Source organism: Mobula birostris, chromosome 8 (assembly GCF_030028105.1).
Source record: "Mobula birostris isolate sMobBir1 chromosome 8, sMobBir1.hap1, whole genome shotgun sequence".
Taxonomy (NCBI): Eukaryota; Metazoa; Chordata; class Chondrichthyes; order Myliobatiformes; family Myliobatidae; genus Mobula; species Mobula birostris.
Window position 1 is genome coordinate 158,973,292 of NC_092377.1, and position 16,080 is coordinate 158,989,371.

The 16,080-nt window shown below is 43.0% G+C and overlaps 1 protein-coding gene across 2 annotated transcripts in view; it reads right to left on the reverse strand.

Annotated features, from left to right (window-relative positions):
* LOC140201864 (histone acetyltransferase KAT6A-like) overlaps positions 1 to 16,080 on the reverse strand; it is a 198,848-nt gene that overhangs the window by 16,672 nt on the left and 166,096 nt on the right. For both annotated transcript variants that reach the window (XM_072266610.1, XM_072266609.1), the window contains exons 14-15: positions 14,038 to 14,218; positions 1,619 to 1,894 (exon numbers count right to left, since the gene is read on the reverse strand). In XM_072266610.1, the coding sequence (XP_072122711.1) occupies positions 1,619 to 1,894; positions 14,038 to 14,218 (457 nt within the window). The remainder of the gene's footprint in view (positions 1 to 1,618; positions 1,895 to 14,037; positions 14,219 to 16,080) is intronic.

Genomic DNA, 16,080 nt, shown 5'->3' on the forward strand with positions numbered 1-16,080 from the left:
GACAATCCCTGACCTTTCTCACCAAGGAAAGGAATAACAGAAGACATAAGGAGATGCAAGGTTGTACCTCCATCCCTGTCCTACTGTAATTCTCCCATGAAACCACTTATTCATGTTTCTGGATGTCCAACTCCATGGTAGCAGCCCTGCCTTACAGGGGTTTGAAAACTATTTGCTGCCACTGTAGATTTGCCACTTCTTGTAAGGTTCTGCAACCATCTAATATTGCTGCGTACCTATAAAGATTAGCTTTATTTGTTTCAGGAACATTGAAACGTACAGTAAAGTGCACTGTATGTGTCCACCACCACAGGCTGAGGATGTTATGGGGCAGGCAAGTGTCGTCTTGCTTCTGGCGCAAATATAGCATGCCCACAACTTACTAACCCTAACCTGTGTATCTTTGGAGTGTGGGAGGAAACCAGAGCACCTGCAGGAAAACCACATGGTCATGGGGAGAGCATACAAGCTCCTCACAGATTTCAGCCCCAATCGCTGGTGATGTGAAGCCTTATGTTAACTGCTACCCTGCTGTATTTCACAAGTTTTCCCCATTCTATCCTTTCAGTTAAGAGTGCTCCATTGTGACCATGAGGACAAACCTATAAATTGGAGGAGATTTTCCTAAATAGAATGACCAGATAAATAATTCTTTCCCGAACAACAAAACATAGAGCCTTGTTCAAAATGGCCAGGCTACTAAGAAGCACGGCATTCGAACCAAATGAATAGTTGACATTTTTGTTAATAGTCTGTGGACTTTGCTATGCAAGGAAGCAGTAGAGGTTACCCATTTAAATATATTTAAGATATAGTTAAACAGAATTTTGCATAGTAGGAGAATTAAGGGTATGGAGAAAAGGAAGGTAAATGGAGCTGAGACCATTGCCGGATTAGTCATAATCTGACTGAACGATGGAACAGGCTCGACAGGTCAGATGGTCCACTGCTGCTTCTACTTCCTATGTTCAAGTCTATGCTTAGAACAGCAGAAAGGATACGAAGAATATTGCTCAGGTTTAAGGGGAGCTGGCCGAGTATCCTGCAGAATACTCACACACAGATTAGCCTTTTGAACTACTATTAAACCATAGGCCAGTCAGAACTGAGTTTTTTTTAAAGAAGGCAACACGAATAGTCGGAGGATGCCATTTGGCAAATTTTTGAAGACAGGTAAGTATAGCACTGGACCACTGTACCTGCAGGAGGAGATTTACTAATCATTTGTACAACTTAAAACTAATTCCTTTGTTTTACTCTTTCTCACAATCACTAATTCCCCTTTGCTTGAAGTATTTATCCAGTTTTCCCTTAAAAATGCAACTTTTTACCTTGAACACTGTAAACACTGTTAAGCATTCTAGACTCCAGCAATCAACTGTGTAAGTAATGCTGTTAAACTTCACTCTCCAAGTGGCATTCATGACATGATGATCTCTAAAAAACTTTACATTTATTCCATCTGTATAATGGTTACTACCTTACGCAGTTATCAAGAAAACAACCGAAGTTTCATGTGAATTCTTAGACACATTTTGTGCTATTGGACAAAAAAAAAAGAGTACAAAGTAGAATCCTTTTACTCTGGAAAACAAAAAGCAACTTTTCACCACCTTACCTTCCTCTTTACGCCACGCAGTGCAGGTTTGGTGAGTACAGGTGGAGAACTTGGCCTCGCCTCATCACCTTCTTCATCCTCACCATCTTCCTCCTCCTCTTCACTGCTTTCAGTGAAATGCTTCCTTTTGTTTTCACCATTAGGCACAGGGCCTTCCGGGGAGACATCCTGCCGAGTTTTGCAGCTTGAGGCACACGATGCCATCTGCCTACCATTCTGGACTGGTGCATAACCATTGGGTTCCTTCTTATCCCACAAATCGCCCGCGTTTTCATCCTGTTGCAAATAAATCATATTTAGGGAATGAATTAACTTTCATATCTGGGTTTTCCTCTTAACTCTTGAATCACTACCAGCCCCCATTAAAGAGTGTAAAACTAATAGAATGGGTACCTTGATTGAGACACAAGTGCATATCAAGTGACTCACTTGTTCTGTTCCTTAGTAAGGCATGACCTGAATCTCTGCCGGCAGCAAAATCTCGGTATAATTACATTAGTTGGAGGAAAGATAATACTTTCATCTTACCTTTTGAAAGCCAGTGAAATGGAGCCCAAATAGTGGGAAAGTGTTAGATGGTCTGCTACAGAAAATTAGATCTTTGCTTGTGATTACTTTGTTCAATATACCACAGAACTGAGTGATGAACTGTGACTTCATTCAATTTTCAGAACCCAACCTTTCTCTGTCTTGTGTCTGGGCAACATCATCAGCTTATCTTTCATAAGGAGTAAAGCACTAGGGGTAGCTTTAGGATGCGCCTGAGCAACCTTTCTAAGGATGGGGTGTTGTGTCCTGTACATTTCCTGGCCTGTGTTTTCACTTTAACCTGTGTTGCAGTTCCCTGGGACACCTGCAATGACCCTTCCGCTGTCAGTACCTGCTGGTAGACCATTCCCACCTCCCTATCTCCCACCCTGCAGCCAGCACTACCACACCGCACAACATCCTTTTTCCCTTTACCTTAACTTTAATTTAATAAATATCTTTTGTTTGCAATTCCTGTTGTGGGCCAACTCCTTGGTGTTACTTCCTGAGAACCCAGGCTGTAACAAAGATCAACTGGCTGGAGTGTTCACTGAGACCTTCAACCTCTCGCTTTGGCTGTCTGAGGAACCCACCTGCTTCAAGCAGGCTTCAATTATACTGGTGCTTAAGAAGAGCATGGTAACCTGCCTCAGTGACTATTGTCCAGTAGCACTTACATCCACGGTGATGAAATGATGAAGGAGATGAAACATATCAACTCCCGTCTGAACAACGACTTACGTCTGCTACAACTGACCCGGAGCAGATGCCATTTCATTGGCTCTTCACTCAACTCTGGATAGCAAAGGTACACACATCATGATCTCCTTGATTAATTATAGCTTGGCATTCAATATTATCATCTGCTCAAAACTAATCAATAAGCTTCAAGACCGTGGCCTCAGTACCTCCTTGTGCAATTAGATTCTCGATTTCCTTGCAGACCCCAGTCAGTTCGGAATGGCAACAACATTTCTCCACAATCTCCATCAGCACAGGTGTGCCTAGCCCCCATCTCGACACACTATACACTTACGGCTGTGTGGCTAGGCACAGCTCCAATGCCATATTTAAGTTTGCAGACACCTCTGCGGTAGGCCGAATCAAAGATGGTGAAGAATCAGCATATAAGAGAGAGACTGAAACTCTGTCTGAATGGTGCCAAAAAATCTTACTCAATTTCAGCAAGACATGGAACTGATTACTGACTTCAGGTGGAGAAAACTAGAGGTCTATGAGCCAGCCCTCACGGGGGATCAGAGGTGGAGAGGGTCAGCAACTTTAAATTCATTGGTATCATCGTTTCAGAGGATCTGTCCTAGGCCCAGCACGCAAGTGCAATTATGAAGAAAGCACAGCAGCACCTCTCCTTCCTTAGGAGTTTGTGAAGATTCAGAATGACATCAAAACATTGATAAATTTCCACCGATGTGTGGTGCAGAGTATATTGACTGCTGCATCACAGCGCGGTATGGAAACAGCAATGTCCTTGAATGGAAAATCCTACAAAAAGTAGTGAATATGGCCCAGTCCATCACGGGTAAAGCCCTCCCCACCATTGAGCAGAACTACATGAAGCGTTGTCACAGGAAAGCACCATCCTTCATCAGGGACCCAGACCACCCAGGTCATGTTCTCTTCTCGCTGTTGCCATCAGGAAGGTGATGCAGGAGCCTCAGGGCTCACATCACCAGGTTTAGGTATAGTTATTACCCCTCAACCATCAGGGCCCTGAACCAGAAAGGATAACTTCATTTGCCCCATGACTGAACAGCTCCCACAACCAATGGACTAACTTTCAAGCACCCTTCATCTCATGTTCTCATTGTTTGTAGTGTTTATTCATTTATTAATTCGTTCCTTCTTTCTTTTTGTATTTTTACAGTTTGTTTTCTTTTTCACCATGGTTGCCCACACTGTTGGTGCAGTCTTTCATTGATTCTATTATGGTCATTGGATTTATAAAACCATATGATATAGGAGTAGAATTAGGCCATTCGGCCCATCAAGTCTGCTCTGCCATTTTATCATGTCTGATCCAATTTTTTTTCTCAGTCTCAATCTCCTGCCTTCCTCCCGTATCCCTTCATGCTTGACCAACGAAGAATTTATCAACCTCTGCCTTAAATAGATGTAATGATTCGGCCTCCAGCTGCCTGTGGCAATGAATTCCACAGATTCACCACTCTCTGGCTAAAGGAATTCTGCACCTCCATTCTAAAAGGACAACCCTATATTCTGACACTGTGGCCTCTGGTCTTAGACTCTCCCACCACAGGAAACATCCTTTCCACATCCACTCTATCAAGGCCTTTCACCATTCAATAGGTTTCACTGACGTCACCCTTCATTCTTCCGAATTCTAGTGAATACAGTCCCAGAACTATCAGATGCTCTTCATATGACAAGCTGTTCAATTTTGAAATCATTTCTGTGAACCTCCTTTGAACCCTCTCCAGTTTCAGCACATCCTTCTAAAGGGCCCAAAACTGCTCACAATACTCCAAATGAGGCCTCGCCAGTGCTTTACAAAGTCTCAACATTACATCCTTGCTTTTATATTCTAGTCCCTTTGAAATGAATGCTAACACTGAATTTGCCTCCCAAGATCCTTTGCGTCTCAATTGTTTGCATTTTCTCTCCATTTAGAAAATAGCCTTCCCTTTTACTTTCTCTATGAAAGTGCATGATTATACACTTCCCACCAGTGTATTCTATATATCACTTCTTTGCTCATTCTCCTATAATGTCAAAGTCCTCTGTAGCCTCTCTACTTCCTCAAAACTACATGACCTCCACTTATCTTCGTACTGTATGCAAACTTAGCAAAAAAGCCATCAATTTGATCATCCAAACCATTGATATGTGGCGTGAAAAGAATCGGTCTCAACACAGACCCCTGTAGAACACCACGAGTCACTGGCAGCCAAGCAGAAAAGGCTCCCTTTATTCCCACTCTTTGTCTCCTGCAAATAAGCCACTGGTTATCCATGCTAGAATCTTTCCTGTAATACCATAAGCTTGCAGCCTTGTCAAGCAGCCTCATGTGTGGCACCTTGTCAAAGGCCTTCTGAAAATCCAAGTATACAACATCAACCAATTCCCCTTTGTCTATCCTGCTTATTATTTCTTCAAAGAATTCCAACAGATTTGTCAGGCAAGATTTTCCCTTGAGGAATCCAAGGGACTAGAGCCTATCTTATCATGTGCCTCCAAATATCCCGAAACCACATCCACTCCAGCATCTTCCCAACCACTGAGGTCAGACTAGAAGAAGAAGAAGAAAGTCCTTAACTCCCAGTGCAGTCATCGGGACGCCGTCATGACGGCGTTATTTTTTTAGCAGGCTTTCTTATTTTTACGAGGCCGAGTTGCTAGCTCAACGCTCAACCCAGCACGGATGGAAAGTGTGCAAGGGAGCTGGCTGGATTCGAACTCGGGAGCCTTCGCTCTGAAGTCCAGCGCTGATGCCACTACACCACCAGCCAGCGAGGTCAGACTAACTGGCCTGTAATTTTCTTTCTTCTGCCTCTCTCCCTTCTTGAAGAGTGGAGTGACACTTGCAATTTTCCAGTCTTCGGGAACCATTCCAGAATCGAATAATTCTTTTAAGATCATTACTAATGCCTGCACAATCTCTTCAGCTACCTTGTTCAGAACCCTGGGGTGTACACCATCTGGTCCAGATGACTTACAGTACCTACCTTCAGACCTTTCACTTCTCTCTAGTAATGGTAACTTCACACACTTCATGACCCCTGACACCTGGAACTTCCATCATACTGCTCGCATCTTCCACAGTGAAAACTGATGCAAAATACTTATTCAGTTCATCTGCCATTTCCTTGTCCCCTATTACTACCTCTGCAGCATTGCTTTCCAGTGGTCCCATATCCACTCTCACTTCTCTTTTACACTTTATGTATCTGAGGAAACTTTTGATATCCTCTTTAATATTATTGGCTAGCTTACGTTTATATTCCATCTTTACCTTTTTAATGACTTTTTTAGTTGCTTTCTGTTGATTTAAAAATTTTTTTTGGCTCTATTATATGCCGTCTCTTAGGCTTTTATGTTTGCATTGACTTCTCTTGTTAGCCAAAGTTGCGTCATCTTGCTTTAGCATGTTTTTTTCCTTTTTGGGATGCATATAACTTGTGCCTTCCGAATTGCTTCCAGAAATTCCAGCCATTACTGTTCTGCAGTCATCCCCCGCCGGTGTTACTTTCTAATCAATTCTGGCCCACTCCTCTCTCATGCCTCTGTAATTCCCTTTACTCCACTGTAATACTGACTTTAGCTTCTCCTCCTTAAATTTCAGGGTGAATCCAATCATATTATGATCACTTGCCCCTGAGGGTTCATTTACCTTAAGCTCTCTTATCAATTGTGTTTCATTGCACAACACCCAATCCAGAATAGCTGATCCCCTAGTGAGCTCAACCACGAGCTGCTCTAAAAAGCCATCTCATAGGCATTCCAGAAATTCCCACTCTTGAAATCCAGCACTAACCTGATTTTCCCAATCTACTTGCATATTGAGATCCCCAATATTATTGTAACATTTCACGTTGGGATGCATTTTCTATGTCCCGTTGTAATTTCTACACCACATCTTTCCGACTGTTTGGGAGTCCGCATCTAACTCCCATCAGGGATTTTTATAGAGTATACCTGCAAGAAAATTAATCTCAGGGTTGCACATGTTGACCTGTATGTACTTTGATAATAAATTTATTTTGAACTTTGCACTCTACATCAGCAAAAACAAGGAAATGATTGTGGACTTCAGGAAGGGGAAGTTGGGAGAACGAACGTAAGTTCTCATTGAGGGAGTCAGTGGTGGAAAAGGGAATCAGCTTGAATTTCCGGGTGTCAGCATCTCAGAGGGTCTGTCCTGGGCCCAACACTTTGATTCAATCACAAAAAAGCATGCCAACAGCTCTACTTCATTTGGAGTTTGAGGAGATTTGGTTTAAGACCATAACACAACGCCATTCTCCTGCCTTACCATACCACCTCATAACCTTTGCTACCCTTGCTAATCAAGAACCTATCAACCTCTGCTTTACATATACCCAATGATTTGGCCTCCACAACTAGAGGTGGCAATGAATTCCACAGATTCACCAACATCTGGTTTAAGAAATTACTCCTTATGTCTGCTCTAAAGGGGCATCCTTCTATTCTGAGGCTGTGCTCTCTGGTCCTAGACTCTCCCACTATAGGAAAGCACCTTTCCACATCCACTCTATCTAAATCTTTCAATATTTCATAGGCTTCATTGAGATCCCTCCGCCCCTGCCCCATTCTAATAAACTTGAGTAAGTACAGGCCCAGAGCCATCAAATGCTCCTCATACATTAAGCCCTTCATTCCTGGGATCATTCTCATAAACCTCCTCCCAATCCTCTCCAATGGCAGCACATCCTTTCTTAGATGAGGGACGCAAAACTGTCCACAATATCCCAAGTGCAGACTGACCAATGCCTTATGAAGAGAGGGGAATGTGTTTGTGTCCTTGAGCAAGGCACTTAATCACATATTACTCCAGTGTCTGTGCGAGGAGTGGCGCCCCACACAGACTTCCAATCTGCGCCTTGTAAGGCATGAAAATGCCCGACACAGGCCTCTCATGGTCTAAGTCGACGTTCCCCCTTATAAAGCTTCAGCGTTACATCCCTGCTTTTATATTCTAATCCTCTTAAAATGAATGTTAGCATTGCATTTGCCTTTCTTAAAATTGGTTCAACCTGCAAGTTAACCTTTAGGGAATCCTGCACAAGTCTTTTTGTACCTCTTGGGTTTTGGATTTTCTCACCGTTCAGCAAATAGTCTATGTCTTTATTCCCTTTATCAAGGTGCATGACCATACACTTCCCTACATTGTCACTCATCTGCCACTTCTTTGCCCATTCTCCTACTCTGTCTAAATCCTTCTGCAAACTCCCTGCTTCCTCAACACAACCTGCCCCTCCACCTATTTTTGTATCGTCTGCAAACTTAGCCAGAAAGTCATCAATTCTGTCATCCAAATCATTGACATGTAATGTGAAAAGAAGCGGTCCTAACACTGACAGTCACTGGCAGAACGTTACTAGTCACTGGCACCCAACCAGAAAACATCCTCTTATTCGTCTCCTGCCAATGAGCCAATCTTCAATCCAGGCTGGTATCTTTCCTGTAATACCATGGGTTCTTGTTGAGCAGTCTCGTGTGCATCAGCTTGTCAAAGGGCTTTTGAAAATCCAAGTAAACAACATCCACTGACTCTCCTTTGTCTATCCTGCCAGTTATTGCCTCCAAGAATTTCAACAGCTTTGTCAGGCAGTATTTCCCCTTAAGGAAACCATGCTGACTTTGGCCTATTTTACCAAGTACTCTTAAACCTCATCCTTAATAAAGTCACCACTCTTTCAAATGTCTGCAGATGTATGGTCAAGAGCATTCTGACTGGCTTATCACAGACTCACAAGAGGCTGCCAAGGGTTGTAGACTCACTCATCTCCATCACAGGCACAACACTCCTTACCATCGAAGACATCATAGAAACATAGAAAAACTACAGCACAATACAGTTCTTCGTACCACAATGCTATGCTGAACATGTACTTACTTTAGAAATTACCTAGGGTTACCCATAGCCCTCTATTTTTCTAAGCTTCACGTATCTGTCCAGGAGTTTCTTGAAAGACCCTATTGTATCCACCTCCACCACCGTCGCCGGCAGCCCATTCCACACACTCACCACTCTCTGCATAGAAAACTTACTGCTGACATCTCCTATGTACCTATTTCCAAGCACCTTAAAACTATGCCCTCTCATGATAGCCATTTCAGCCCTGGGAAAAAGCCTCTGACTATCCACACGATCAATACCTCTCATCATCTTATATACCTCTATCAAGTCACCTCTCATCCTCTCCGCTCCAAGGAGAAAAGGCCAAGTTCACTCAATCTACTCTCGTAATCCAGGCAACATCCTTGTAAATCTCCTCTGCACCCTTTCGAAAGTTTCCACATCCTTCCTGTAGTGAGGTGACCAGAATTGAGCACAGTACTCCAAGTGGGGTCTGAACAGGGTCCTATACAGCTGTAACATTACCTCTCATCTCTTACACTCAATCCCATGGTTGATGAAGGCCAATGTACCGTATGCCTTCTTAACCACAGAGTCAACCTGCACAGCAGCTTTGAGTGTCCTATGGACTCAGACCCCAAGATCCCTCTGCTCCTCCACAATGACAGAGTCTTAGCATCAATACTATATTCTGCCTTCATATTTGACCTACTAAAATGAACCACCTCACACTTATCTGGGTTGAACTCCATCTGCCACTTCTCAGCCCAGTTTTGCATCCTATCGATGTCCTGCTGTAACCTCTGACAGCCCACCACACTATCCACAACACCCTGAACCTTTGTGTCATCAGCAAATTTACTAACCCATCCCTCCACTTCCTCATCCAGGTCATTTATAAAAATCACGAAGAGAAGCCGTCCCAGAACAGATCCCTGAGGCACACCACTGGTCACCGACCTCTATGCAGAATATAACCTGTCTACAACCACTTTTTGCCTTCTGTGGGCAAGCTAATTCTGGATCCACAAAGCAAGATCCCTTTGGATCCCATTTCTCCTTACTTTCTCAATAAGCCTTGCATGGGGTACCTTATCAAATGCCTTGCTGAAATCCATATACACTATATCTACTGCTCTACCTTCATCAACGTGTTTAGTCACATCCTCAAAAAATTCAATCAGGCTCATAAGGCACCACCTACCTTTGACAAAGCCATGCTGACTATTCCTAATCATATTATGCTTCTCTAAATGTTCATAAATCCTGCCTCTCAGGATCTTTTCCATCAACTTACCAATCACTGAAGAAAGACTCACTGGTCTATAATTTCTATCCCTATCTCTACTCCCTTTCTTGAAGAAGGGAATAACATCTGCAACACTCCAATCCACCTGAACCTCCGTCATTCCCATTGATCATCGCCAGAGGCTCAGCAATCTCCTCCCTCGCCTCCCACGGTAGCCTAGGGTACATCCCATCCGGTCCCGAAGACTTATACAACTTTATGCTTTCTGAAAGCTCCAGGACATCCTTTTTTTTTTAATGTCTATATGCTCAAGCTTTTAAATCCACTGCAAGTCATCCCTACAATATCCCAGATCCTTTTCCGTAGTGAATACGGAAGCAAAGTATTCATTAAGTACCTCAGCTCTCTGCTCCGGTTCCACACTTTTTCACTGTCACACTTGATTGGTCCCATTCTCTCAGGTCTTATCCTCTTGCTCGTCACATAATTGTTGAATGCCTTGGGGTATTCTTTAATCCTGCTCTGGATTTCATGGCCCTTTCCATCTCTCCTAATTTCATTCTTAAACTCCTTCCAGCTAGCTTTATAATCTTCTAGATCTCTATCACTACCTAGTTTTTTGAACCTTTTGTAAGCTTTTCTTTTCTTTAACTAGATTTTCAACAGCCTTTGTACACTACGGTTCCTGTACCCTACCATCCATTCCGTCTCATTGGAACGTACCTATGCAGAACGCGATGCAAATATCCCCTGAACATTTGCCACATTCCTGTCATACATTTCCCTGTTCCCAATTTATGCTTCCAAGTTACTGCCTGATAGCTTCATATTTCCCCTTACTCCAATTAAACACTTTCCTAACTTGTCTGTTCCTATCCCTCTCCAATGCTACGGTAAAGGAGATAGAATTGTGATCACTATCTCTCCAAAATGCTCTCCCACTGAGAGACCTGACACCTGACCAGGTTCATTTCCCAATACCAGATCAAGAATAGCCTCTCCTCTTGTAGGCTTATCTACATATTGTGTCAGGAAACCTTCCTGAACACACTAACAAAATCCACCCCATCTAAACCCCATGCTCTAGGGACATGCCAATCAATATTTGGGAAATTAAAATCTCCCACCACGACAACCCTGTTATTATCACACCTTTCCAGAATCTGTCTCCCTATCTGCTCCTCGATGTCCCTGTTACTATTGGGTGGTCTATAAAAACACCCAGTTGAGTTATTGACCCCTTCCTGTTTCCAACTTCCACCCACAGAGACTCAGTAGATAACCCCTCCATGACTTCCTCCTTCTCTGCAGCCGTGATATTATCTCTCATCAGCAGTGCCACACCCCCACCTCTTTTGTCTCCCTCCCTGTCCTTTCTGAAACATCTAAAGCCTGGCACTCTAAGTAACCATTCCTGCCCCTACGCCATTCAAGTCTCTGTAATGGCCACAACATCATAGCTCCAAGTATTGATCCATGCTCTAAGCTCATCCACTTTGTTCATGATACTTCTTGCATTAAAATACACATCTCAAACCATTGGTCTGAGTGCATCCCTTCTCTATCGCCTGTCTATCCTCCTTCTCACACTGTCTCCAAGCTTTCTCTATTTGTGAGCCAACCGCTCCTTCCTCCGTCTCTTCAGTTTGGTTCCCAGCCCCCTGCAATTCTAGTTTAAACTCTCCCCAATAGCCTTAGCAAACCTCCCTGCCAAGATATTGGTCCCCTTGGGATTCAAGTGCAACCGGTCCTTTTTGTACGGGTCACACCTGCCCCAAGAGGTCGCAATGATCCAGAAATCTGAATCCCTGCCCCCTGCTCCAATCCCTCAGCCACGCATTTATCCTCCACCTCACTCTATTCCTATACTCACTGTCGCGTGGCACAGGGAGTAATTACGAGATTACTACCTTTGAGGTCCTACTTCTCAACTTCCTTCCTAACTCCCTGTAGTCTGTTTTCAGGACCTCCTCCCTTTTCCTACCCATGTTGTTGGTACCAATACGTACCACGGTCTCTGGCTGTTCACCTTCTCACAGGATATCATGGACGTGATCAGAAACATCCCCGACCATGGCACCAGGGAGGCATACTACCATCCGTGTTTCTTTCCTGTGTCCACAGCATCACCTGTCTGACCCCCTAACTATAGAGTCCCTTATTACTGCAGCCTTCTTCTTTTCCCTATCCTTCTGAGCCACATCAAGAAGCAGTGCTTCAAGAAGGTTGCTCCCATCATTAAAGATCCTCAGGACATTCCCTTTATTTGTTATTACCACTGGGGAGTAAGTACAAGAGCCTCTACGCCCACCTTCAATGTTTAAATTACAGCTTCTTTCTCAGCACCATCAAATTCCTGAATGATCCCTGAACCCATGAATACTACCTCGTTATTTGTCTTTTGCACTATTTATTTTGCAACATAAGTTTTTGTCATGTACTGTACTATTGCTACAAAATTGCAAATTTCATGAAATATCAGTGACAGTAAATCTGATTCTGATGGAACAGCCAAAGGCTTGACAGGAACCAACTGTACTCAAAATGTTCAATACTCTGGTAAGATCCACAAAAGCTCAGCATATTGGAGAACTTACCAAAGCCGTTCGTGTTTCTTGGAGATATTAGAAAAACATCATGTCTGTCATACTCTGAAGCAACACTGTGCCAACATATTATACTGTCAGCCAATGGTAAACCTTTAAACTCACTCTGGCAAAGGTTTTTTAACTGACGCTAAAATGTTGCGGTCTCCTCGATCACCCTTGGTTTTTTTGGAACACAATGATGTTTGCACATCTCTTGGGAGAGAGTCACCTTTTCAGCAAAAGTTTTGGTGGTTGTGGAGGCAAGGCACAGAGGAGATTTACTGTGCTTAATAGTTCAGATGAAATTCCACCCTTGCTGCATGCTTTATAGTCCAGGTGCAGGGCACTGGTACTAAGCAGAACAGGTTCAGCATGGAATAGATTGTCTAAAGGGCCTACTTCTGTGCTGTAGATTCTGAATAGAACTGGTTACAGAACAAAGTCAATTTAGTTTTCCAGTGATGCCTTGAAAAGTATCAGGAGGTCAAATCCATTAAAACGTACTCAACACTATGATTCAACTGCTTGGACAAGAGCATATTTGACCCATCCTTTACAAGTTACAAATCTGAATAGTGTTACATTTACATTCAACTCCCACACAAGTGAGGACCATGTAAAATATCATTGCGTCTGCTGCCATCTGATGACAATGCAGCGCACTTACACATGCAGAGGGGATAAAATCAAACCCTATTTTTGCTAGATTCAGAGGAAATTACTGGAGTATTATGGTTCTGTATTGCAACATATTTAATCTTAGGACAAGCACAACTGTGTGATAACTGAGGCCAAATTAAGTGGATTAAAGTTTAGGATGATAACAAGTAAATGTAGAGTCAGGTACAACATCTGCTTATTTAATGTGCAATTAAATAACCATGTCCTCCAAGAGGACCACAACCTTGTCATGGTTTGGAAACTTGCATGCATCAATGACCTGGAGGGCTATGTTGGCTGGAGTCAGGGCTTTAAGCTTTGGCTCTTAGTAGGGTCACCCATACCAAACAGAGGCCAGACTAAGAGTGGTCCACTAGTTCTCCAGGTTCGGGGGTTTAGCTCAGGGCTAACAACCCTGACTGGTAAAACAAAATAGTTACGGAAACAGCAATAGAGAAGCCTTCTAAATCTGAGTACAACGGTTTTCCTGAGTCTCCACCTAAGACTTGCATGACTCACAGTAGTCAAAACTGAGAGGAAGCTACTGACATGACGAGGGAAGCCCTGAACATCACCAGAGATGGAGGACCTTCATTGCCACCCTAAACACCAGTGGCGTAACGAACGGGCAGCAAGTAAGTAAATATATAAGTCACAGTTTACTCTCTCTGACAATTATGATGCTAGTTTTATATCTGGTAACACTTGGCTCAGATGGTGTATATTAGCTGTCTGACACATCAATGAGAAAGAGAATCAGAGAGCCTTTTTCCACTGCTTGACAAGAACACTGACTTCTCCTTTGAACAGTTACCTTTAATGCTGGAGTCTCTTCTTCCTCCTCTTCATCCTCCTCTTCCTCTGACACTACCGTGTTTGAAAAGATTAAAGGCGTCCATCGTAAGCTCTCAGGATCAACTTCAATCTGACGTGGATTAGCTTTGAGCTTTGCCATGTGCTCCTGGATCAGTTTTTCTCGACGGATGACCAGAAACCTTTAACGATTTAAGAAGAAACACATCAAAGGGCATTGTGCAGCAGATGCACAATGAATTTCAGAATGCACCAGAGGACCACAGTATAGGTATGTAACTATGCTTTTGGGTGTTGGCTATTTAGTCCAACAACATTTGCTTCGATTAATAAAAATATAAGCCATTAGCTGTTATTTATTTCTACCTCTGACAAGAAGGCTGAAGGAGGACATGATTGAGGTTTATAAATTACAAGGGGATTAGATGTATAGTAGGTAATAGGTAACTTTTCACCAACAGAGAGGGATTTTAAAATTAGAGGGGATAAGTTTGAAAGTGTAAAAGTTCAGAAGGGATCCAAGAAGAAAGTTTTCACCCAAAGTATGACAGGAATATGAAAAAAATGCCAGAGTGGGTGGTGGAGCTAGGCACACTCAGTTTCTAAATAAGTATTTAAAAACACAATTACGGAAAGATGTTTGAAAGAAGGGCAGAACTGGCAGCTTAGGTGTCGAGGGTTAGTACAATGCTTTACTGTACCAGAAACCCGGATTCAATTCCTGCTGCCGTCTGTAAAGAGTTTGCACATTCTCCTCGTGATCGCGTGGGTTTCCTCCGGGTGCTCCGGATTCTTCCCACAGTCCAAAGAGGTACCGGTTGGTAGGTTCATTGGTCATAGTAAACTGCCACATGATTAGGCTAAGGTTGAATTGGGAGGTTGCTGGGCGGCACGCTTTCGAAGGGCCAGAAGGGCCTATTCCGCACTGTATCAAAAATAAAAATGAGCATTCCAGGGTATACAAGTTTCAAGCCTGATAAGGGGGATTGCAAAAGGTGAGGGGAGATGCACTGCTCATTTGGGGTAACATAATGGAAGAGGATATCCTGAACTCATACCTGTTTCAACTGATAGGATATACTCATATCAAATCACCTCTTTGACAAGAGCAGAATCAATGGGCCAAATGGACTAATTCTGCTCTCATGTCTTATGGTCTAATTAAAGAATGATATTACTTTTTAAACTCGCCAACAGTCAGTGGGAATTAGAGAAATAGACATGTAATCAAGTTGTTGAAAATCTAAAAGCAATAGGGTTCTGAGAGTGCGGATTTAAATTTTCCCAAAATAACCGGAGTAGGTTAAAGTGGCAAATGAAATACAATGTTGGAAAATGCATCGTCATACACTTTGGTAGTAGAAATAAACGTACAGACTATTTTCTAAACGGGGAGAAAATCCAAAATTTGAAATGCAAAGGGACTTAGGAGTCCTTGTGCAGAACACCCTAAAGGTTAACTTGCAGGTTGAGTCAGTGGTGAAGAAGGCAAATGCAAAGTTAGCATTCATTTCAAGAGATCAAGAATATAAGAGCAGGGATGTGACGCTGAGGCTTTATAAGGCACTAGTGAGGAACCGCCTTGAGTATTGTGAACAGTGGACAGTTTGGGACTCTTTATCTAAGAAAAGATATGGTGGCATTGGAGAGGGTTCAGAGGAGGTTCACAAGGATGATTCTGGAAATGAAAGGGTTATTAAACAAGGAACGTATGATGGCTCTGGGTCTGTACATGTTGGAATTCAGAAGGATGGGGTGGGGGGACCTCATTGTAACTTTTCGAGTGTTGAAAGGCCTAGACAATGGGGGGGGGGGTGAGGGGAGAGTCCAGGACAAGAGGGCACAGCCTCAGGATAGAGGGATATCGATTTAAAAAAGAGATGTGGAGAAATTATTTTAGCCAGAGGGTGGTGAATTTGTGGAATTTGTTATCAAATGCAGAAGTGGAGTTCAAGTCTTTTGGTGTTTTTAAGGCAGAGATTGACATGTTCTTGATTAGGCACGGCATCAAATGTTACAGAGAGGAAGCTGGGCAGTGGGGGTC